The sequence below is a fragment of the Pimephales promelas genome, chromosome 12 (genome assembly GCF_988280905.1).
Source record: "Pimephales promelas chromosome 12, fPimPro1.hap1.1, whole genome shotgun sequence".
Classification (NCBI taxonomy): Eukaryota; Metazoa; Chordata; class Actinopteri; order Cypriniformes; family Leuciscidae; genus Pimephales; species Pimephales promelas.
In genome coordinates, this window is record NC_142780.1 from 29525201 (window position 1) to 29548730 (window position 23530).

Sequence of the window (23530 nt, forward strand, 5' to 3'; positions counted from 1 at the left end):
TAATTAGAAGCAGGATTACTGCAGAAGTTTTCATACTTTTTTTGGCAATAATTTGAGCCAATCTATATCGACAGAGGACCGGGTGCTGCGCCCTTTGACATCATTAGCGCATTTCCACAGCGGTGCTACAGTGATGACACCCAGACGCTTCTGTCCTGTGGTCTGACACCAAATGCAGCGCTGCTCCTGCGTCCACAAGCTGCATCTCACAGACAGAACAACGTTTAACTATAACCATTCTCACGAGCAAGCATCATCATTAGCATGCTTTCACAGCATTGCTGGCATGACTCACTGATCATGCATCGACAAGAATGTTTTAGAAATTGATAAATAAATAATGAAATGTCCAACGCATCAAAAAAATAGAACAATCAATTTGATTAAATTATAAATAAAAAAACAACTCAAATGACAATGTTTAAAGGGATAGTTCACCCAAAAATGAAAATTAGCCCATGATTTACTCACCCTCAAGTCATCTAGGTGTATATGACATTCTTCTTTCAGACAAATACATTAGGAGTGTGTATATATATGAAGAGTTCAGATGCAAAAGCCTCTAAGTGCCATTTAAAATTTTCTTCTAGAGTGATCATTTTTATCAAGCTTGTATATTTAAGTTCAGTGATTTCACTTAAATGGCAATGATAATTACCTATTAATTGTTATTTAAGTGAAATTACTGAACTAAAATATACAAGTTTGATAAATATCATCATTAAAGAAGAAAATTTCAAATGGCATTTAGAGGCTTTTGCATCTGAACTCTTCATATATATATATATATATATATATATATATATATATATATATAAAAAATGTCCTGGCTCTTCCAAGCTGCCATTATACAGCTTAGAAAAGCCAGGACACACACACATATATACATATATATAAAATGTATAATGTCTCCAAAAGTATTTGTCTGAAAGAAGAATGTCATATAAACCTAGCTGCCATTATAAAGCTTGGAAGAGCCAGGACATTTAATATAACTCTGATTATATTCATCTGAAACAAAAAGTCACACACCTAGGATGACTTGAGGGTGAGTAAATCATGGGCTAATTTTCATTTTTAGGTAAACTATCCTCTTGAAGTTATGATAAAATGGAAAACTTTATTTTTCTGTTATCTGTAAATGAAGCAGGATGTGACAAAATGCAGTCAAAGTGGTTTATGGTTTGTTAAACTCCCATGTTATTGTATATCTTTTAACTGTTGAACATATGGCACTATTTGTATAAATGTCCAGGTAAATGTTTTAACTTATAAATTGTCTTTGTGAGGTCAGTTACACTGAAACATAAAGCTAATTAATGGGTTTGGCTGTTTGAGCTTCTCCTGTTTTTTTTTTTTTTTTTGTAGATTACTACTATTCTGTTTTAAAGGGACTATGTGTAACTTTTTATGTAATTTATTATTTATATAAATAGTCTCTTCTGATAGACAAGAATGGTTTGACCTAAAAATAACAAAATTGAAACTACTGTGGAAACAAAGACACCTACATCTTGGATGCCCTTGAGGTAAGCTAAAACATAACAAACATTAATTTCAGTGAACTATCCCTTTAAAACAGGGCTTTAAATGTAAAGTGTAAAACACCGAACTAACCCTTTAAACCTTGATTACAATAATATTTTAAAATAGATGACACTGCTCAGATGCTCAAGATTAGGACACATTCACAGAATATCATTATACATACTGGAAACAAACATTTCAACATAATGTTACATATGAAACACAAATCTTTATTTCTAAAAACGGAAACAATTAAGAAATATTTATATATATATATATATATATAAAATATAAACAGAGACATTTAGTGTGTTGTTATAAAGTTTTTGGCATATAAAGCTTGGCTGGCTGGTTTTGTATTAAGATCTTATAACAGAAAACACATCTGCTGCCTCATCTAATTACATTCACACTTGTTAGTGATGTTTCTGGACCAAAGACTATTTACCATGCAATACTGCCCTCAATTTATGGTCCCTTTTTGTAAAATAATCCTAATACCTTGCCAGTCACACATTACAGTAGAGAAATAGTTGTCTGCATTGGTATATTGTGCTGTAAAACTTCAGTAAATACAGATTACGACACTGAACGCAAGGCACCTGTTACCATGTTTGACATTCATTAATACAATATTTACTTCACCAGTTCATTTCTCTGATGTATTGATTCAATGGCGTGGCTATTGTTATTATAGCTGACTAAACAAATTCTAAACCAGACAGTAAATATAGATTAGAGCAAAATAGATCATACATCCTATTATTTTACTGGCAAGATGGTCCTGCCCCTCAACACACATCCATAGGCAAATGTTACCCATTTAAACTATATGACCAAGAAAATATATATTCTAAAATATTTTTTGTCTGTGTTAATTTCGCAGCTGTAAAGAACCTAATAATGCAATGAGGTTTTCAGGACAACTTTGAAAATAATGATTATTTAAGAGATCAACTTAAACAGAGTTTTGATTAAACATTGTTTGCGGAATTTTTATATGCATCTTAAGGAAGAGAATTTTATAACTTTTTTATTTAACAGAGAACCAGAATTTAATAATAAGCAAACCTGTCTTGCTTTAAAATGTCCCAATTTATTGGTCTGCATAATGCTCTGTACATCTAGACACTGAAACGGTTCTGGCAGGTTTGCCTTTGATCATATTGAATGTTGGTTGTTATATAATATTAGGGAATGTTTTTCCACCACCTTAACACCATCAAATGTTTTACACATCATCTCAAACAGCCAGAGGTGGCCAAATATTTCCATAGCCTTAGATTAGTGTTTGATGTGGCATGTTTACCATGAGATAATAACGGATTCTAGTTAAGGACCTGTCGTTACACACGACCGAGCGTCACTCGAAACTACAGGTTAGAGATTAGATATTTTCAGTTGTTTGTCAACTCCATCACAGGCGTTCCCAAATACAAGGAAAGGTTTATATTAAAACATTCTCTTTCCACGGCACACAAAGTCATCGGAATCTTAGAAAAATATCTTATGAAACCTTTGTATAAAAATAGCGCTCTGTTTTGCGAGATTACAACGTCCTTAGTGTTGTTAGTCCTTCGTGAAGAAGATTTGTTTAGGTAGAGATTGTAGTGTCTTTAAAGGCACTCGTGATGTGGAGTTACCCTCATTGAGCACAAGCCGTACTGTCCGAGCTCACTGAGTGATGCAGTTTTCTCCCATATCCTGAGCATAGTGGTCAGAGACTGTGGTTCTCAGTTCCTCGACGTCTCGACGGAGTTGCTGAGCTTCAAGCAGCTTCTTCTGCAACCCCTCGGGGCTCAACCAGTCCTCCCACTGCTCTCCTACAGGAGGGGGAGCTGCTGCAAACACACAGACATGGAGTCAGAGTCACAGCTGATAACGGCCACAACAGAGATAACACAACAAAGCTGAATCTCCATGACTGCATGATGAAAACTGTTAAATCCTAATCACTACCACTACTACAAAAACAGCAGCCAAGAGCGAAATATTAAGTAATTGCAATGGCTCTGTATGAGTGTGTTGGTAATTTTGATTCATTTCTGCTCTAAGTGTCTTTTTCCAACTACCATATTGAATATTCATTGGTGTCTGGATGTAATTTGTAATATATTAAAATGTTCTAGTGAAAATGTGTTTATTTCTGTATCATGTATAGCATATATAAAAAATTAAACAGCATATAAATTCTATATAAAAAAAAAAATTAAATAGAAAATAGTAAACAGTAACTAAAAAATAAATGAAAATTTCAAATTTTCAACTAAAATAATATTTGATTTGATTATTTTTTTCAATAAATTCTTTTAATGCCTTGATTATTTAGATTTTTACCGTTTTAAAAGGGGTGGATGATTATGATTTCACTTTTCAAACATTAGTTAGTATGTAATTTTGATTGAGCTGACCGTTGTAACTTTGCAGATGTTGTTTATGCTCAAAGCATAGGGAGATATTTTCTTTAAAAGAAATCACTTTTTATGGACTAAAACAAACGGCTGGTAAGGACTAAAAAGAACATTCCTCCCAGATCTGTGACATCACCAACCCTAAAATTTACATAGGCCCCACCCCTGGATCACGATTTATACATTATCAAGACAGAATATGCTAATCAATGACTAGAAAATAACTACACATAAACTACATAAATTCATCAACTAACCATTCAGAAATGTATGTTTGAATAAAAGGCTAAAAGTTTTTGAATTTTTCAGTGCATGTCTGTGTGAGAGGAAGCTGTTGAAGCTCCGCCCTCCGTGCCAGGAGCAGCAGCTCATTTACATTTTTTGCTCACCCTCAAAAAGTGAGAATTTTAACATGCCATATTAAAATATCTGTTGGGTATTTTGAGCTAAAACTTTACAAACTCTGGCGATTTATTTTACGTCTTGTGAAAACGGCATTATACCACCTCTTTAACTCTTGCATTAAACATTTCGATCTTTAAAGCCACACTATTAAACTTTTTTTAAACTCCAAACTATGTCTTCACCCAATTACACTTGGTAATACTTGATAAGCCTATAAAAATGATTTATATTTTCGAGCTGTCAGGATGGATTTCACTCAGATTTGCATGCATCTGTCATTCCGACATGCATCACATCATTTCCATTCAAAGTAGCTAGCTTGAGCTACTGTGGTGCTTTTATGGTGTGCTAGTAGTGTAAAGCTGAATGTTTGACAAACTAAAAAAAAATGGACCATAAATCATTTAAAAACGGCAAGCCTCTGGGAATTGCCAGCTGTTTAAACAAAAAAATCGTTTTTTATTTGCCCATCTACTCTTATAAAATGTCCTGTAAACTGTCCACATTCATCCGCACAGAGGAGCAGACAGAGCAAAAGCAAAAGGATGTTGTTCTGCAAGGCACATGCAGTTTTATTTTTAACCGCTAGAGGGATAAATGTTACATTTTGTAGCTTTAACATGAACCATAATGGCTGTTTTGTTGAATTGAAAATAGATTATTGAAAAGAAAAAAGAAAAAATTCATAAGCCATTGCAAAGTAAATATAGAGATATAAAAATGGATTATTCCTAAAAATTAAGTCAATTATAATTAGGCATTATCTGATGGATTCCTAGTCTTCTCTATAGCATGAATACAGCAGAGGGCGCACTTACATGCAATGCCGAGCAGCATGGAGAGGTTTGGGTCGTGGCCCTGAGCCCGCTGGGTGAGGACGTTGCAGAGGGAGCGGAGGTCACACAGACAGGCGGCCATCTCTCCATAAAGCCTCTGGGTGAGCCGGGCTCCCACGGGGAGCAAACCACGGCCACTCTGCGGCTCTTCACCCTGAAGACGCTCTTGCAGTGTCAGATTATGTTCCATCAGCTCCTGGTTCTGCACTGAAAGCTGAAATACAAACACATGCGGACCTCAATTCTCATGTGTGCTGTGAAAACACAAAGCAAAGAGCTGAATATGCATTATGATCAACTAACCTCCTTCATAGCAGTGCGTAACTGCAGCAGACTCTCCTCTTTCTCTGCCACCTCCTCTCGCAGGGCCTGACTACTGCAGTCCTCCTGAGAGAGCTGCTCCTCCAGAGTCTAAGTCAACACACACACATATTAAGGTTGTAAACTAAAAATTTGGCTAACATAAACTAATATTGACTAACATTGTCTGTGGACATGGGTTAGAAAATGCTCTAAAAGTGTCAAATATATAGACTTTAGACTTAAAGATTCCTCACCTCATAGTTACTATTGTAAGTACATTTCTGAGGAATTAATAATAGAATATGATGCCTGGCTCTTAGTGACGGGGATTTACTTAAATTACAGCTAATTACAGTCTTCAAGCTGAAATTCAAAAGACCAATTCTTATTCAGAACCAGTTCCATTTTTTTAATACTGGAACTGAAAGACGGTAGTTTCTTTTAACGGTTCTTGAATATCATTTTTCCACCTGTACTACCATTTCAAAGGTTTGGGGTCAGCAAGTTTTTTTTTTTAAGAAATCAATACTTTTGACCATGGATACATTGAATTGATCAAAAGCGACAATGAAAGACAATGTTACAAAAGCATTCGATTTAAAATAAATGCACAACATTCAAAATTGATAAGAAATGCTTCTTGAGCACCGAATTAGCATATTAGAATGATTTCTGAAGGACCATGTGACACTGAAGACAGGAGTAATGGCCCAAATTCAGAAAGGAATAAATTACATTTTAAAATATATCAAAATAGAAAACACTTATTTTGAAGTGTGATAATATTTTACAATATTACTTTTTAACCGTATTGTTTTTTTATCAATTAAGTGAAGCAGGGTGAGCAAAAGAGACTTTTCAAAAAAAAAAAAAAAATTAAAAAATCCTAGTACCAACCCCAAAGTTTTAAATGTGTAAAAAGTGTATGCAGACAAAATGCTGTAATAAAACACTCCGAACAGCGTTTCTTGAACCAGTAATAAGCAGCAGTACCAATTATGCACCTGTTAAACAAAATAAAACTTTACCCTGATCTTTGATCCCAGCTGCTCCATTATCCGGAGTTGTTTTTCAATGACCTAAAAGGAAAAATGAATCAAGATACTAAATTAATATATTTGTACAGAACTAACCTCCTACTAACTAAATGTGAGTAATGTGAGTAATTCACATTACTCAACAGACAGAGCCCGGATTCAGAGTATAACAACCTCTTTTAAGTGTTACTGCAGTTGTTGAACAAGTCCTTTAAGAAACTAATGTAAAGAAAAACCTTTTTGAGTCGCTGCTGCTCTTCTTTAAAGGTAGCGTTTTCTTCTCGTAGCTTCTCTATGTCAAGAGAGGGCAACCTCACTCCATCCTCAAGGCTCTCCTGTACTCTGTTCTGGAGACTAAAACCACAAGCAAATCAAACAATATTAGACATCAGCATAACAATGCTCCAAAACCTCATCAGTAGACATCCATTGCATCTTTTGTACATGGTTTTTCCTACCTGGTGACTGTCGCAAGTAGTTCTATCTCCTTGCATCTCTGCTCTTCCAGTTGGGTCTCTTTGTTGCGCACAGCACTGCGGGCCCCCTCCAGTTGGACTTCTAGATCTCTGACAGTGGCCTGCAACTGAGCTGCCCTCTCTTCTACCTCCTCTAGCTGCAACACAACATTCATAACTGCACTAACCAACTGAGAATAACAGTTGCTCAAAATAGTGGTCAAACGATATGGGTCTTTCAATAGCCGATGCCAATAAAAATAACTAAAGACTCGGGTGATAAATGAGCAATATAATTAATATACAACATAAATACACTACCATTCAAACGTTTGGGGTCTGTATGAATTTTTAATGTTTCGTTTTTTAATAAAAGAACCCTCTTATGCTCACTTATGCTGCATTTATTTGTGATGCGATCTGGGAAAAACTTTCAGTAAAGTCTAAATATAGATTGAATGTCAGTTTTTTTGTCAAAATTGGGTTTTTATTAAATTATTATTCTATAACATCTTGTTCATCATCTCTGAATATATCTTGGGAAAATTCACTAGTTTAGTGCAGAAAAATAGCGATTTATAATGTGCACCTGAAAAGACTGTGTTTCTCTTTAAGAACACGCAGGTGGAGCGGAGGGGCAAAAAACAATATCTCCCGTTTAGACAGTTTCGCCTATCAAAATAAACCACATAACAGAATAAAGTCCAGTCCTGGGTGTACTACAACAGCCCGCAAGTTTATTTATTTATTTTTTTCCAGCGTTATCGTGTGGTGTGATGTGGAGAACAAGAGAACAACAGAGTTTGAAGCTGCTCGTATAAAAATCCTTGCTCGCCTCTCAATTGTCCAATTTCAAAACGGTTTTCACAGGTTGAATTTTGAGTTCATAAGCTTTCGAATGATACCTAATCTATGATGATTACTAAAATATGTGATATGAAAAAAAAAGCAATAAAAAAAAAAGAGCGCCAGTTGTCCCTCTAGCAGGACGTGACAGTTAATTAAACCTGTTTTCCTCAAAATTAAATTTCTGAAAAATCATAGTGATCAGCTGACTTCAGATAACCATAACTTTTGTTACAAACAAACGATAAAAGAAATAAAAACAGATTTGGAAAGGGCTTGAACCCAGCTTTAATATGGCCTCAAAACCTGTGTCAAATTTCACCATGTGGTGGGTTTTCCCAGATCGCATCACATTTGATCAAAAATACAGAAAAATAAAAAACCCAAGTAATGTGAAATATTGCAATTTAGAATAACATTTTTCTATGTAAAATCTCATTATTCCTGTGATGGCAAAGTTGAATTTCCAGTCTTCTGTGACAATCGTTTGTGAACAACATGGTATACAGGTAGGGTGTGAACAGGGTATAATCAGCTAAAAATCATTATTAGTTATAGTTAGTTATTAGTTATAACACTCGTTAATAAAAATATTTAAAAGGCATAGACAAACAGATTTTATTTTCTGTAAATGATTTAACCTAAGATGTTTTGGTGCATTTGAGATTTAAAAAAAAAAATACTTTAGCAAACAAAGCACAATCAAAAACAATGACTTGAAGAAAAAGCAGTGTGGGCTGGGGCAGGGATTTTGTGAGCCAGCAGGGTAAGGAGTATGTTATTTAAAGATAAAGAATACAATAGGACCAGATGTGTGATATATGGGTGCAGTGGATACTATAATGGTGTCTGGCAATAAAACACAAGAGAAGAATCTCAAGCTGAGCATTATGAGTTCTGAGACCACAGGGGGAAAAAAGGCTTTGTTTGGCTGGCTGACCATCAGAGAGAGCAGTACCTTTTTGTGCTGGGCCTGGTAGTCTTCCATGGTCGGGAGGTCAGCCAGATATCGCTCGAGCGTCTCAATCCTCTGCTGTTTTTCTCTGTTCTGCTCCGACTCCTTCTGGCACTTCTTTTTCAAGCTGTTGATGTGCTTGTCCCGACTGCGGATCTGTGTTGTAAAGAGCGACAACATGATGTAAAATCAAACATGAGTTGAATGAGATTCAGGGTCATATGTGGTAGGCCACATGATGAATCTTGGATATGCTCACCCTCTCCTCTTGTTTCTTTAACTCCTCAGCATGTTTTTCACTGCTCTCTTTCGAGGCCTCGTTCAGACGTTGCGTTTCTGCTTCCACTGCACCCAGTCTCCGGTCTGCTTCTAGCTTCTCCTTGGTAAAGCAGTCGTTGCGCTCTGCAAACTGGGCTCGCAAAAAGGCATTTTCCCGCTGGGCTTCCTATCACACACACAGAAAGAAGACAGACGATTCACTGAGATGTATTGATATACGTAGAGAGAGGAAAAGGATATATGCATGCATGTGTGCTAACCTGTAGTCTCAACAGACACACATCGGTGTAAGGGGCTCCACGTCCCATGAGGGCACTGTGCACCTGCAGCTCACTCTCTCTGAGACGCTGTTCCAGCTGAGACATTTGCTGCTTCTGCCTGCAATGCACAAGTTACTAAGTTTAGCATAAGTTTAATGTTCACAATCTTTGTAGGACACAAGAAACTGTCATATAACCTTTCAATGGTAAGTTCTTTCTCTTTCAGCAAGTTCTCGTTGGCTTTAATGATAGCATCCCACTTGCTGCTCTCCGTGTGAGGAGTTCCTGGATACAGAGATGTATACTGTCCACTTCCTCCAGTCATTAACTGCAAGAAATATAAATAAAAATATAAAATAGTAGGTGAAGCAGGAACTCTTATTTAAAACAGGCATAATAACACTGTGTAAGCCCTAGAACACTTTAAAGTTAACATACTATAGTTACTAGTATGATGCATCCAAAAATGACACTGAATATTAAACAAAAAGAAAAATGTAAGACAAAACTTCCTGTCAATCAAAATAAGGTGGAAAAATTTGTTGGACTATTAAAAAAACTGAAAATGCAGTGAAGAAAATGTCTCTGGCACGAAGTTGACAGCAGAGTTGCAATTTAAAGCGTGAAAGCAGTTCATACACATAATAATATGTGGCACTCTTGGTTTCAATGTTTGTCAATAATAGTTTGAATTTTAGATGTATAGAATCAAATGTGTAGTTTATTACTGTCGAAAATATTAACAGCACTGTATTTTTAATCTCTGCTGTAATTCAATATTGAGAAACGGTTTATAAACCAAGCTATCTTGTTAGCTAAAGAAACAAAAATGCTATAGATAATTATGATCATAAATTATTCAAAACCAAGACAGTAGAAAAAAAAACCCCACCAAACTCTCAGGTATTGTTCTAAACAATCTGATACCGGTCTCAGCACACTAATTTTAAATCAAGTTATTAGTTGTTAGGCTAAATTGCAATTGATTTACATTTTTCCTGGCTGCATGGCCTACGTAAAAGTTGTTTTAGAGGCAAAGCATTACATTTTGTATTGTGTTTGTTTACGAACAAAAAAAACTATTAAAACACTTAACTAAAATAACTAGAAATAAAAATAAAAGCTAAATAGAAACATTTAAAACAAAAACTAATAAAAATGGCAAAAGCACATACTAAATTTACTAAAACAAAAAATCTATAAATAATAGCCGATTCAAAATTAATAGGCTTTTAAAATAACACTTGATAACAAACAAAGTCAAACACTGTCTATTTTTGTAACCGCATGCACTGAAGAATTAATTCACAATAAGACTCAAATCACGTGTTAAATTAAACAGAGTGCATTCCTTGCTGACTTTAAATAGATGATTCATGATTTCATAACTGTTCCCTTTTCCTTTCATGTATGCAGCAAGTCACAAGCTGAATTCATACCTGCATTTGTTCCACCTGTAGCCGCAGACTCTCCAGTTTCTGCTTCTGCTGCTGCCAGCTGGCCAGCTCACAACAGCGTTCCTGCAGGATTGGATCATAAGCTCCTGTGTTGGACTGGTCCCTCAGGAAAGCATGAGTCTGCAGGCCCTGAGGTATGGAGAACATCCTGCCAGAGGCACCTGATCCTGGATGAATGTTCCTTTGGCTGTATGGGTCTACAGGACAAGCGAGACCTGCCCTAGCCTCTGGTAGGACTTTAAATGTCTGTTCCAGCAAGCCTGTATTGTCCCCAAGCCCGGTCAATTGCAGCTGCTGCCGTACATCAGGGCAAAGGCCCCCAAGCAGAGCTGACTGATTAAGAGTTGGCTCCATGGCAGGCATATCAAACTTCTGGGCTTCATCTAGTCGCGTCTGATCTCCAGAGGGGAAGAGCGAGTGGTCGAGTCCGTTTACTAGGCTGAGATAGCGGCTTAGGCAATCAGGCTTGACCGCATTCAACTCTAAATTTCCATCGTGCTGAGCTTCCAGGTTGGGGGAGGATGCCGATTTGGGGAGGGATGACTTAGAGCTGGAAGAGCTGGAGGACGCCCGGGTTTCTTCAGAAACATGTGGCTTGATCTTAGAAGCCAGAGTTCCGGCCGTGGAAGGCATGACATGGGCGGTGGGGATGGGGATCTGACTGCGGATGGGCTGGAAGGATGGACTGCTGCTAGTGCTGCAGATATCTAGAACAGAAAATGGAGTGAGGCATAAATGAAACCAAATAAATAAATTTTAATTTGATAATTTTTTTTATTTCATATTTTCTATTTTATGGGAATTTATGGCACCAAATTTGATCTATGCAGTAGTTATAATCCATTCACTTTTGGAGCATTGGCCTGAAAATGAACTTTCCAACTTAAGTCTGTGTTCCAAAGCACTCAAGATTTATTACAGTTTAAGGTTGGTCTCTTTTTAAAGACGACACTTGGCAGATTGCTGAAAAAAAAAAAAAAAAAAGCTAGTTTATTATAATGAAAAAAAAAACCTATTTTACATTTTTATATGAAATATACATTTTTCAAAACCTAATTTACTCTAAAACTGCTTTCAGTAAGATTTTGTTTAGGTGCAGTACCAAACATTTCCACCAGTCATCTCCAATGTGCTCGTTTTGGACTGTGAGGAAATATGCGTGACTATTTTTCATGACTATTTAACCTTTTCAAATTATGTCCATACATTTAATTTGTGTTCACATAGCAAGTGCCAAAACCTAGTTAAGTAATCAATAAATTAATTAATTAAAACCTACAGAAGAGCACCAGAGAGTTAAAGTTAATATTTAACCAAATGTCTACGATTCTACAGTACAGTAATGGCATATTTTCTAAATAACTGTTTGTTATTCACTGATAAACATTGTTTCACACATTAAATTGGAGAAAGCCTATTACTTAAAGTCAGTAATATTCGAGCTGTATATCATACCATGGCAAAATGAATGTAAAAGTCAAAAATCAATAAAAGTAAAATAGTAAATAAAAAAATATTAGAAAATAAAAGACAGTTCTTCCATTTGCCCCATATTTAAATCATTAAAAAATTATATAGACATTATATAACAGAAAAAAGGATGTTGCTAAATTAGCCAATCTTTCTATTTTGGCAAAAAAAGAACAAATTAATGCAAGCTAGTTTTGAAATCTAACAAACATTGCAAAAAAAAAAAAAAAAAAAAAGGTACTCACCTTGCTAGCAGTAAAAGCGATACCAAAACATGATAACATTTTCATACACTGAAGGACAGTAAGGCATACAAAAACACTCCTCCAAGTGCATCTTCAGCAAGTGATTTAGACAAACTACTGATCTTAAAACACGCCCACTCTGTCTGCCAGAACTCGTCCTTCAAAATCAAAATATGAAAGTCAAGCTCAGGCAAGGTGAGTACCTGCTTTGAGAGTTTGTTCTCTCTCCTACAACCGTGTTAGTTCAGGAGAGCATACACACAGAAAGGTTAGCGGTATTTATAGAGCACTCTCATGTTACGCTGTGAGGTGTCTATGTGTGGGCCTCCTGCTTTAACCATACAGCTCACCTCACACTCATACATGCCTAATAATGCCTTAATACTGTAATACTTCTGAAGTGCATTTAAACAAGTTCCTCAATACAACAATTAAATGAACACACACAAATCAAGTGGAGATGTGAAGAGGCAGGCAGCAGTAGGAGTGTCTGTCCTGAGGGTGTCTCTTTTAAACACCTGCTGTGGACAGGTTTAAACAATTCTTTGGCTTGACGAAAGATTTTTAGAGGCTTTTTGTCATTACAAGAAACACCCAGAGCAAAACAAAGCCGTCACCATTGCAACACAGAAGCCCACAGACGTTCAACCATATATTTAGAACCTCTAAAGTGAAACGGCTGCCAAGAAGTTTTGTGCCGCCACCGTTTTGGTCGCTTTAAAAACGAAGAAAAGCCGTCTTATTACAAGCAATGTCCGAATACGTTATGCTTGGTTGCTAGGTGCCACAATTGTATGTATGAAAACTCATTAGATTGAGCAGTTAATCATTACTGTTACTATGGGAACTATCTTAGATTTGTTTCAGGAAAATGAAAACAAAAAAAAGTCAGATATATTCTTTTAACAAGTTGAGATCAATATCTAAATAACAGGCTGGTCAGATAAAAACAGCATCTAATTGGGCAACCTTTTCAGTTATTTATGATAAAAACTTTGTGATTCAGACTGATGCACTAAAACTTTATTTTTAAATTAATATTTTATTCAGCAAGGCTGCATGACATTGAACTACTTAATGTACAGACTTTTACAAGGTTACAAAAAAATATATATTTGAAATAAATGCTGTTCTTTTGAACTTTCTATTCATCAACATCTTGAATATAAACGTTTCACAAATGAATCTTAAAGGAGTAGTTCACTTTTTAAATAAAAACTTTTGCTGATAATTTACTCACCCCATCTCATCCAAAAGGAATGAATCTTTTTCCGAGTCAATTCGTTCATTTCGTTCGTTGAATGAACCAAATGACACAAAAAAACATTCGTTCGAACAGGAGAGTCACGAACGCCCATCACAGAATAATTTATAATTTGAGCTTATAAAACTTAAACTTTGTTTTTTTTTTTTTTTTAAATGAGCGATCGTTTCGCTTGATAAGACCCTTATTCATTGTCTGGAATCGTTTAAAGCCCTTTGAACAATTTGCACTGAAACTGTCTTTTGGACCTTGAACCGTTTGGTTCCCATTGAAGTCCATTATATGGAGAAAAATCCTGGAATGTTTTCATCAAAAACCTTCATTTCTTTTCGACTGAAGAAAGAAAGACATGTACATCTAGGATGACTTGGGGATGAGTAAATTATCAGCAAAAGTTTTTTTAAAGTAAACTACTCCTTTAATTTAACAATATTACTAAACACATTGTCATCATTATATTTTGGAAATCGCATAAAAGGGTAAAAAATCTTCTGTTAATCGGGCATGGTTCCGCCAATAAGAGTCAATCACTTAAAAAAAACAATCACACCAAACAACACTATCACAATATTGTAAACATAAGCTATACATTAACACAGAAATGTTTTTAAACGCACTGAACATTCAGTACAGATCTGTGGTAATCGACAAACACCAGCTCTTCAGGACAGCTAATCTTTTAACAAGGCAGAGAGAAAAAAAACAAGACCAGGATCAGAGTTTCCATTCGGCCCTCCAGGTCAGGCCCTCCTAATGAGACCCCCATCAGTGGAAGTGCAACACCGCCTGGAGGAATCTATGGTATGGAATATCATATCCTCCTCCAAACCTCACAGGAGTTCCAGAACTCTGAGCACATCTCCATGACTAAGAATATTACAGCGTAGTCTTAAAACAGCCAGCAGGATGCTAATGTATGTTGTAAATTAAAAACGGTTCTCTTTAAAACCAATGATTGTTTGGTGGATTTTTTTTTTAAAGTCACTAATTAATTCAATTAGATCCATGATGTCTGAACTGAAGATTGATATATTAATTCTTAAGGTGACAAAACTTCTATTCTTGTACATGGGTACGCAAGCATTGTCCTGGAAATCAAATGTTATTTTTTTTCCAATTATTTCACTAATGTTAAAATGAAGGGGCTGATGAGGACTTGCACATGTGAACTCGGGTCTATTACACAATGAACATGACAATATCTGAACACCAGCAGAGTTCTCACCTTCAGTGTGGTCAGAGGTACCCAGTCCCGCGTCCCCACTGTCCGTTGTGCTGGGCCGCCATCCAAAACGGCTCTGAAACTTCTCGGACACGGCAGGTGTCAGCCACTCTGTGTCAGAGTGTCCTGCTGGAGCAGAAAATAACCACACTATGTGACAATCTATTGTGACTAATGTGGTTATTATGAGGTACATGACATAACATGAAATGATAGTTCACCCAAAAATTAAAATTCTGTCATTAATTACTGTTCCAAACCTATAAGACTTTTGTTCATCTTCAGAACACAAATTATATTTTCCAATGAAATCGGAGAGATTTCTGTCCCTCTATGGGCAGCTACGTACTGTAACTGAAACATTGACACTTCAAAAAGTTAGTCAAAATTTTCTGAAGAGACATGATTGCTTTATATGATGAACAGATTTAATTTAGGCTTTTATTCACATTTAAACACTGATCATCGAACATTAACAGAAGCTCAACCGAACCTGCTTGAAGCAAAGAAAAACCTCATTGGTTCTTGCAGAAGCTCAAACATGCTGCGTAACACGAGAATGAACCTCATTGGTTCTTGCATGAGTGATGAATGTTTATATGCGAATAAAAGCCTAAATGCAATCTGTTCATCATATAAAGCGAATGTATCTCTTTCAAAATTTGACAAAACAGCTTAATGGATATGTTTTACAAAAGAAAAGCGCTACAGAAAGCGCTCAAATTTCATCAAAAAGATCTTCATTTGTGTTTCGAAGATGAATGAAAGTCTTACAGGTTTGGAACGACATGAGGGCGAGTAGTTAATGACAGAATTTTCATTTTTGGGTGAACTATCCCTTCAAGTTCATCCCTAGATCTGTACCTGTGATTTTGGGGTTCTGGTATTTCTGTGAAGTGGTCATTCCTGTGGCAGTCACCTGTGGACCAGATACATTTGTGAATTCAGAGACAAAAAACACTGTCAAACACACGTTAAAAAAGTTTTGGGGGGCAGGGAACACATCAAATCTGAAAACAAAGTAAATAATTTCGCTGTGTAATATTATTATTAAAATATAATTATAATGTCATGTTTTATATAGTTTTTAGCAGTGGTTTCCCAGAACTACTGTTGTTTATATATTTTAAAAGTTCGCACAATTATTCGTTGATGAACTCTTTAACAATATATCTTTTGCAAAACAAAGCAGAAAATATTTTTCAAAGCTTGGACCTGGAATAATTGTCAAAGTTCACTACGTTATATTTTATATTATATTTTTTAAGATACATGTGCCTTCATTTCTTAATTTACAGAAGCTATCCCTAGAGCTCAATAGCACGTTATAATACTAGCACAACCAAAAAGTCAAAAGATAACTTTGTTAACGTAAATGTTATCAAGAATCCCAGATTATTATGGCATTAAACTCATTTAAATGTTTTAATAACCCTGAAAACCACCTCTCCATATGTTGCTACTTCACACAAACACATACATACACAGTGCACAGATAACCAAGTTAGCTAACGTAAAGAGTTTAAAAGGCCGGTAAAAAGTAAACAACTCCACGTACCTTAACTCACGGGCTGAAAGGGTCTTCGCTAAAGTTATAACCAAGACGCGAACACAGCCCAGAGGGACAATAATAAGCTTCATCACATGAGACACGCTCATGGGATGCTAATGTCAACAACGAGTACACAAAGCAGTCAAACTAAAAGCGGCCTCGAGCTTCAAATACCCGCCGACCATGGAGCCACTGAAACTCGCGACTCTTTTTTCAACCGTTATTCTACTTCTTCCTCTGCGTGCGGCTCGCGCGCCAGCCTGAAACCACAAGCGCCCCCTGTCGCTTTCCTCGTGACCTGCAGCTGCGCAAACCAGACACGTATTTGCTTTTATAACGCAAATTATTCGCAAGACAAATATTAGATTGCATTCTAGAAGGGGGTTCCAACTAACAATACACCACATTTTGGGGGCCCTGGGGTAAAAAAAAGTTTGTAAAACCCTGCACTGAGGTACACATAGCTTTGGAAAACACAGCAAGTACACTCAATTGCACTCCAGCCCAACAAGGGGAGCTTGTCTGTAAGTCAGTTCATGCACCTTCATTGAAAAGAAGCAGCAATAGCAGAACAGTAATCGGTGGCACGCTGGCAAAGCAACGTTTATTCCCGTGTAATTGTCTCAAAGTATTGATTTTGTGAATGATTGCACGCCGGTGCCCGCACAATAGATTGCAATGGCACCGGGCTGGCAAGAGATCGCGTCACAGCATGTGGAGCAGATAACGGGATATGTCAGAGAAACCCTGTCGACCGGCCTCGTCTATCTGAAGTCTGAGCTGGGAATAGACTTGGGCTTGAATCCTGATCTGTGCGCTCCATGGCTGCTCCTTTTAACAGCTTGGGTCGGACTGGTTTTCTTGGTCATTTTATGGGTCTCGGTCTGTCGTGGTTTCTTTAAAAGCCTTACTGGGACTGAGACAGGAGACACCGCCGAAAACACCGAGCCAGGGCAGCCGGTGAAGAAGGCAGATGAGCCCAAGAGAAGGAACAGAAAGAAGAATGCTGAAAAGGTTTGCTTCGTTTTAGAGGCTGGGTTAATGACTCGTTTCTTTTGAATCGATTCTTTCAGATTCGTTTAGTGCAGGTTGCGCCTATTGGTGGAGACTAGCGAGTGTTTTTGTGTTCTACTCAAACGATTCATTTGAAATACTGAGTCGTTCACGATTAAAACACCACTAACTGACTTTCAAGCATCCACATTCTATTAAAAACAGCTGTCGAATGGCATAATTTGAATAAAATACACACACTTCAAATGTCAGTAGTAACCTTTACATGTATTGTTGTCTTTTATTTTTAAAATGAATGTTTGACAGAAGGCCCAGAGAAATGGACTTGCTGTTGAGCCACAGGAAGATGCCAAAGTGCTGGACGATCAAGAACTGCCAGAAGTGAAGACTGACAAGGTCATAATGATGTTAATTCTGGCATTCACTTGGACATTTAGGTTTAAAGAGACAAACATTAAAATACTGTCATTTATTTATGTTGATGTTCCTGATGGTTTTAGGCAAAGAAGAATAAGAAAAAGCCAAAGCCTACTGCAAAAGAGAAAAAATCTTCTGTATCCGTTGACGGCAAAGAACCTGATGAAGGTATATTTTGATTAATATGAAGATCATACTTTATAAATAGTACACAGAATTAGTACAAAGGGTTGTACAAAATAAAGAGATTTTTTAGATAGATAAATGGCAAATTATGTGTATTTTTATTTGTAACCCTACATGCAGTATTTTATCTGCTGTCAAATCTATATATATAGGTAAATAGCTGTGCTTTATTCATGATAAAACACGGCTATGACCGCTTCACCCAACGGCTCTATTTATCACTGCGCAACACTGCAGTTGAAGGGCTGTGAAACGATATATCGCATCAGAAATAAAAGTTTGTGTTTACATAATATATGTGTGTGTAGTGTGAAAGCATAAAAGCAATAAGGTTCTCGAGGCAAGTGCTGTATTGTTAGTAAGTAATGGTCGTTACTAATACAGCACAGCCTCTCGTACCATATTGCTTACATATATATATATACACACACACACACACACACAAAAATAATAGTTCACAGAAGTTATTTGCTTAATAGATTCTTGTGGATTGAATTTTATTTGCAAAGTGATCGAAACATGTTTGTCTTTGTAATTGTATCTCTCAGGTACCTGGGAGACCAAGGTCAGTAACCGTGAGAAACGACAACTGAAGCGGAAGGACAAGACTTCAGGTGATGGGTCAGGCAGCCCAGAAGCAACAGCAGCTCTGACTGCCATTAATACAATCGAGCCGGTCCAAACCACCCCAGAAGAACAAGAAATCAACATCACCACCACGGTTTCTACACCTCCAGTACAAAGAGAAGAAGTGGACCCACCTGAAATTGAAGCAAGTTTTGTACGAGACACTGTCGTTCCTCAAGGTAATAAATCAAATGTTAACAGATTATAATGTGAAATCTAGATAGACTTATTTGTTTATGCTCATATTGATCATGTTAGTGACATCATGCTGGGAGGAAGGGCTGGCTGTTAATGGTTCTGGCGTGAGTGATGTGGGCCTGCAGCGTCCTCCTCAGATGGCTAGTGTTCGGGCTGAGAGCTGGACCAGCATGACTGTCCCCGCTGAGCGTCAAACTAGTGAACCCTCTGTCTGGTCCCAAGATATGGAAGGTACTGAGAAAAAAAGTTTCAGGAATCACAATTTCTTCACGAGAAGGGCATGTTTTGTCTTATTATATCACTTATTGTATGTGTCTTATGAAACGATGGACTGGTTGGGCCTTGGTGTGAATTGGACGTGAAACTTGTCATTCATATTTATTCTATCCTAATGTGTTCTCTATTAACTCAGTCAATGAAATGTATTACTTTATGTATTATTCAGTGAGTTTTTTTTATGAATACCTTAATTCCTTAATACTAATAAAAAAAGATAGTAAAAACATTTAAAATGTTACAAAACAATTCTATTTCAAAAAATGCTATTGAAATTTCCATTCAAGAATGAATCCTGAAAAAAAAAAAGTCCTCAAAGATATTAAGCAGCACAACTGTTTTCAACATTGATGATAATTAGGGCTGTCAAATGATTAATCGCTATATATAGAAATCTATATACAGTGTATACATTAAAATATTTCTTAAACATATATAAGCATTTGTGTGTGTGTGTGTGTGTGTGTGTATATATATACACAGTGCACCCACATATATTATGTATACACAAACTTTTATTTTGGATGCGATTAATCGTTTGTCAGCCCTAATAATCATAAGAAATGTTTTTAAGTCGCAAATCAGCATATTAGAGTTATTTCTGAAGGATCATGTGACACTGAAGACTGGAGTAATGATGCTGAAAATTCAGCTTTGCATCACAAGAATAAAAAATATGTTAATATAGAAAACCCATATTTTAATATATAATAATATTTCACAATATTATTTTGTGAGCATAAGACACTTCTTTGTGTATACATTGAATGTAAAATGCAAGTAGATTAATTTGTTTATTTCTTATTCTTAATACAGGCTCGTGGACCATTGTTTCATTCAGTGGATTGAATGCTGGTAATTACAAATTTATAAAATAAATGCGTAGCTAAACTCAACTGTAGCTCTGCTCACATTCAGCCAGGAGCTGTTTCTCTGTGCCACTTAATCATGTACAGTATCTCCAGTTTCACCATGATCTGTCGCATATAAAAATAACTACATCCAAAAAATAAAAATAAAAACATGTTTACTCTGTTTCCAGTCCCTGACCTGAGTTGGAGTGCTCAGCCTCCTGTACCAGTGGATGACGAGTGGTCTGGAATAAGTAAGAATCTATACACGAGCCTGCTTTCATTCACATATACAGTCACAGACTTACTAAGAATTGCTGTTGTGTATAGAAAGCACATCTGCAGATCCGTCGTGTGATTGGAACGCACCGTCAGAGGAGTGGGGGAACTATGTTGAGCAACAGCCCGTGAGCACAATACAGCCGGAGCCGCAAGTCCCAGAAGTGGCACAGGTCAGTCCTGGAAGTGGCACAGGTCAGTTGAGGCCTGTGGAAACAAACTTAAGTTAATTTTTACTTCTCTGAAGAAATAACGAGAAGGAATCAAAATCAGTTTCTGATCAGAATCTGTTTCTACATTTTAGAAATATTGATATCAGTTGATATTGATAGACATTTTTTTTTTACACTACCAACAAACATAGTTTTATTACAAACTGCGGGGGGATTGTGACTTGATAAGGCTAATGATTATATCACAAAAAAAATGTCAAACTAAAATAAATAATAATAAAAAATAAAACCTATTTAAAAATATTTTATTTGTTTACCTGCATGTCATGTGACCATAAACCCATATCAAAGGACTTGCAAATGGGTTGAAATATTAAATTGAAATCTGAGGGGGTAGTAGAAAATATTTTAGATCAAAATTGACACAAAAAATAGGGAATCCTTGGGGTTACTCGTGTAGTCCCATTCAAGAACAAACGACTCTTATGAGTCAGTACTTTTAATGATCAGTCAAAATGACTCAAATGAATCTCTATAATTCCGACTTCAATTAAATGCATTTAAGATAAACAGTTGAGTAATTCTTTACAATAAAGTAGTAAATAAAGGGATAGTTCACTTTGAAATTAATTTTTGATATGTTTTAGCTTACCTCAAGGGCATCCAAGATGTGGGTGTCTTTGTTTCCACAGTATTTTTCAACGATGTAAAATACTTCTAAAGCATTTCGATTTCAGCATTTACTAATATATTATTAAAATCTAGAGTTGTATCTATTTAAAAAAATTAGATGGACTTGAACAAGGAACAGTTTAAAAAAAAAAATTGTAAATACTAGGTAACACTTTAAAATAAGGTTCATTAATTAACATGATCTAACAGCGAGCAATACATTTCTTATAGTATTTATTAATATTAGTTAAAAAATACAGCTGTGCATTGTTTGTTCATGTTATTTCACAATTCATTAACTAATTTTACCGTATTTGTAAATATTAAAATTAATATTTACTAAAATTAATAAATGCTGAAATATTGTTCATTCATTTTAACTAATGAACCTAACAAATGTATCGCTAAAATGAACTAATGGGACTTTATTGTAAAGAGTTGCCCAGTTTTTTTTTATAATAAATGGTACTTTGAAAAGACATTGTTCAAATAGTATGGTTAATAGAATAAAAATTGAAGTTAATCCAGACAATTCGCCTCCCTATAACCAAGAAGTTGAAGCAAGGCTGAAAACTGCCTAATTTTTTTTTATTTCTCTTCGTTCTAAAGGAGTCTGATGACGAGAAAGATAAAGACGAAGCAGGCGCCCCTGGTAGCGTTAAAGCTAAGAAGAAGAAAAAGAAGAAGAAGAAAGTGGAAGATGCTGGACTTTCAGCTCCGGTGAGGATATTTCCAGATATTATTCACAAAGGACTGAACTGTTTCTTTAAACCTAATGCAGAAAATCTGTATCACATTCAGTCGCAGATGAAGGCCGAGAGAGACACGAGTGTTGCGACACCGACACAGAGCATGACGGGATACGTCTCAGCTGCCACAGCAGGGGTGAGAACTATGTTTTTCAACATTCATCTGGCTATTGGCAACAAAAAGTAGTTCCTAAAGTTGTCGTCATCTTCACAGCCACCGTCAGCTCCAGTACAAACGCAACAGAGAACGAGTGGACCCGAGCCGACTGACAAATCCACTCCTGTACCAACACAAAGTACGTTCAACCGCCATATAAAAGCGTTTAAAGGAGAACTGCGGCGCAAAATGAACCTTTTGTCTAATAACACACTGGCACCTAGACGACCGTTCTCTGAAATTTGTTTTCATGATAATCGAATGTAAAGAGTTTTACCTCTTTAAAGGTTTGCTAAACACTATCTCTTCCCCCACCAGAAAAAACAGACGAGTCCCCGAAACCACCGGTCAAAAAGAAGAAGGCTAGAAGAGAGACATGAAGAGTACGGAAGAGATGACGACATATGCAATCTTGGGGTTGTACAGAATTTCATACTTCCCGAGTGACTCGTTTTTTGATACCCTTAATCCACTGTGTTGTGAACCCCATCCTAGTGTCCACATCCCATTAGGTATATCTAGACTATGTACTGTAACGTTACCCGTCACATAAAGATTAGTTTCTCTTTTTTTTATGTTAATTGCTAATTATACAGTCAATTTGAAATGATTTGTATTTGCAGCAAAATGTTTTTGTAAGAAGATCCTGGTGATCCTCATGAAGCACTAGGGACGAATCAAGAACACTTAAGATTACGCACAGAAACCTATAGATCATTGAGCTGTTACATGAGAGCGTCGTCTCATCTTTCATTTATGAAACACTAAGGCGGATTAGAGTGCACTAATTTAGCCACGCTGGTTTGTTTTTCTGTCGTTAGGAGGAAAAGCAAGAAATCAAGCCATATGTGAAAAGCGTACCGAACTCTGAGAGACTGGCTGCTGGTGAGCAAGAGTAGATGATGCTATTATTATCAGACAAACAACTTCTTACTGTACGCTTTGGTGAAGTAGTCGGTTTTTTTTGTGATCAGTGTTGCACCAGGTACAGCAGTGTCAGGACAATTTAAATGCCTTAACTTGTGTTGTGCGAGATGGCAGCAACGATCTGTCAGCTGCATGCGGTTTCCTCTTTCGTATTTATTGGTTAATTGAAGTCATGTTTAACGAGTAATACAGATTAAAAAGTTTCTTTGCTCAGCTGTGTTAACGTCTGATTATTCGGTTTGAAGTTGTCATTTTCACTCAAAAATGAAAATTGTGTCTATGAAACACAAGATGATATTTTGAAAGGTGGGTTCCAGAGACTCCAGTGTTGTATTGCAGTGTTGTAGTACTCGAGACTCGGACTCGAGACCATATTTTAACGGTCTTGGTCTTGTCATGGACTCGTGTCCATTTGGACTCGGAATTGACTCGTACTTGAACTTTTTTTTTTTTAGGACTCGGAATTATTCCCGAGTCCAC

The 23530-nt window shown here is 36.4% G+C and overlaps 3 protein-coding genes across 9 annotated transcripts in view; 2 read left to right on the forward strand and 1 right to left on the reverse strand.

Moving 5' to 3' along the window:
- Window positions 1-533, forward strand: part of ubxn11 (UBX domain protein 11) — a 7119-nt gene extending 6586 nt beyond the window's left edge. For all 3 annotated transcript variants that reach the window (XM_089117905.1, XM_039650645.2, XM_039650646.2), the window contains one exon: window positions 75-533. In XM_089117905.1, the coding sequence (XP_088974031.1) occupies window positions 75-228 (154 nt within the window). In that variant the 3' untranslated portion in view covers window positions 229-533. The remainder of the gene's footprint in view (window positions 1-74) is intronic.
- A 2011-nt stretch (window positions 534-2544) lies between these two features.
- cep85 (centrosomal protein 85) lies at window positions 2545-17198 on the reverse strand. Of its 4 annotated transcripts, none has more exons than XM_089117907.1 (14): window positions 17067-17198; window positions 15837-15891; window positions 14976-15101; window positions 10754-11478; window positions 9512-9642; window positions 9315-9432; window positions 9035-9220; window positions 8779-8931; window positions 6978-7132; window positions 6756-6873; window positions 6511-6561; window positions 5483-5590; window positions 5162-5393; window positions 2545-3365 (listed from the first exon to the last, which is right to left on the reverse strand). In XM_089117907.1, the coding sequence occupies exons 1-14, from the start codon at window positions 17070-17072 to the stop codon at window positions 3202-3204; spliced, it is 2328 nt and encodes a 775-aa protein (XP_088974033.1). In that variant the 5' UTR covers window positions 17073-17198; the 3' UTR covers window positions 2545-3201. The 4 variants fall into 4 exon arrangements, with proteins under 4 accessions (XP_088974033.1, XP_088974032.1, XP_039506759.2 ...); XM_089117906.1 differs by having other exon boundaries at window positions 2545-3368; XM_039650825.2 differs by lacking the exon at window positions 17067-17198 and adding an exon at window positions 16531-16747 and having other exon boundaries at window positions 2545-3368.
- Window positions 17187-23260, forward strand: mtdhb (metadherin b). 2 transcript variants are annotated; one of them, XM_039650830.2, is made up of 12 exons: window positions 17187-17538; window positions 17845-17934; window positions 18039-18123; window positions 18690-18947; window positions 19027-19197; window positions 20059-20097; window positions 20285-20347; window positions 20424-20545; window positions 21827-21937; window positions 22019-22102; window positions 22181-22262; window positions 22442-23260. In XM_039650830.2, the coding sequence occupies exons 1-12, from the start codon at window positions 17203-17205 to the stop codon at window positions 22501-22503; spliced, it is 1503 nt and encodes a 500-aa protein (XP_039506764.2). In that variant the 5' UTR covers window positions 17187-17202; the 3' UTR covers window positions 22504-23260. The 2 variants fall into 2 exon arrangements, with proteins under 2 accessions (XP_039506764.2, XP_039506765.2); XM_039650831.2 differs by lacking the exon at window positions 20059-20097.
- The last annotated feature ends 270 nt before the right edge of the window (window positions 23261-23530 follow it).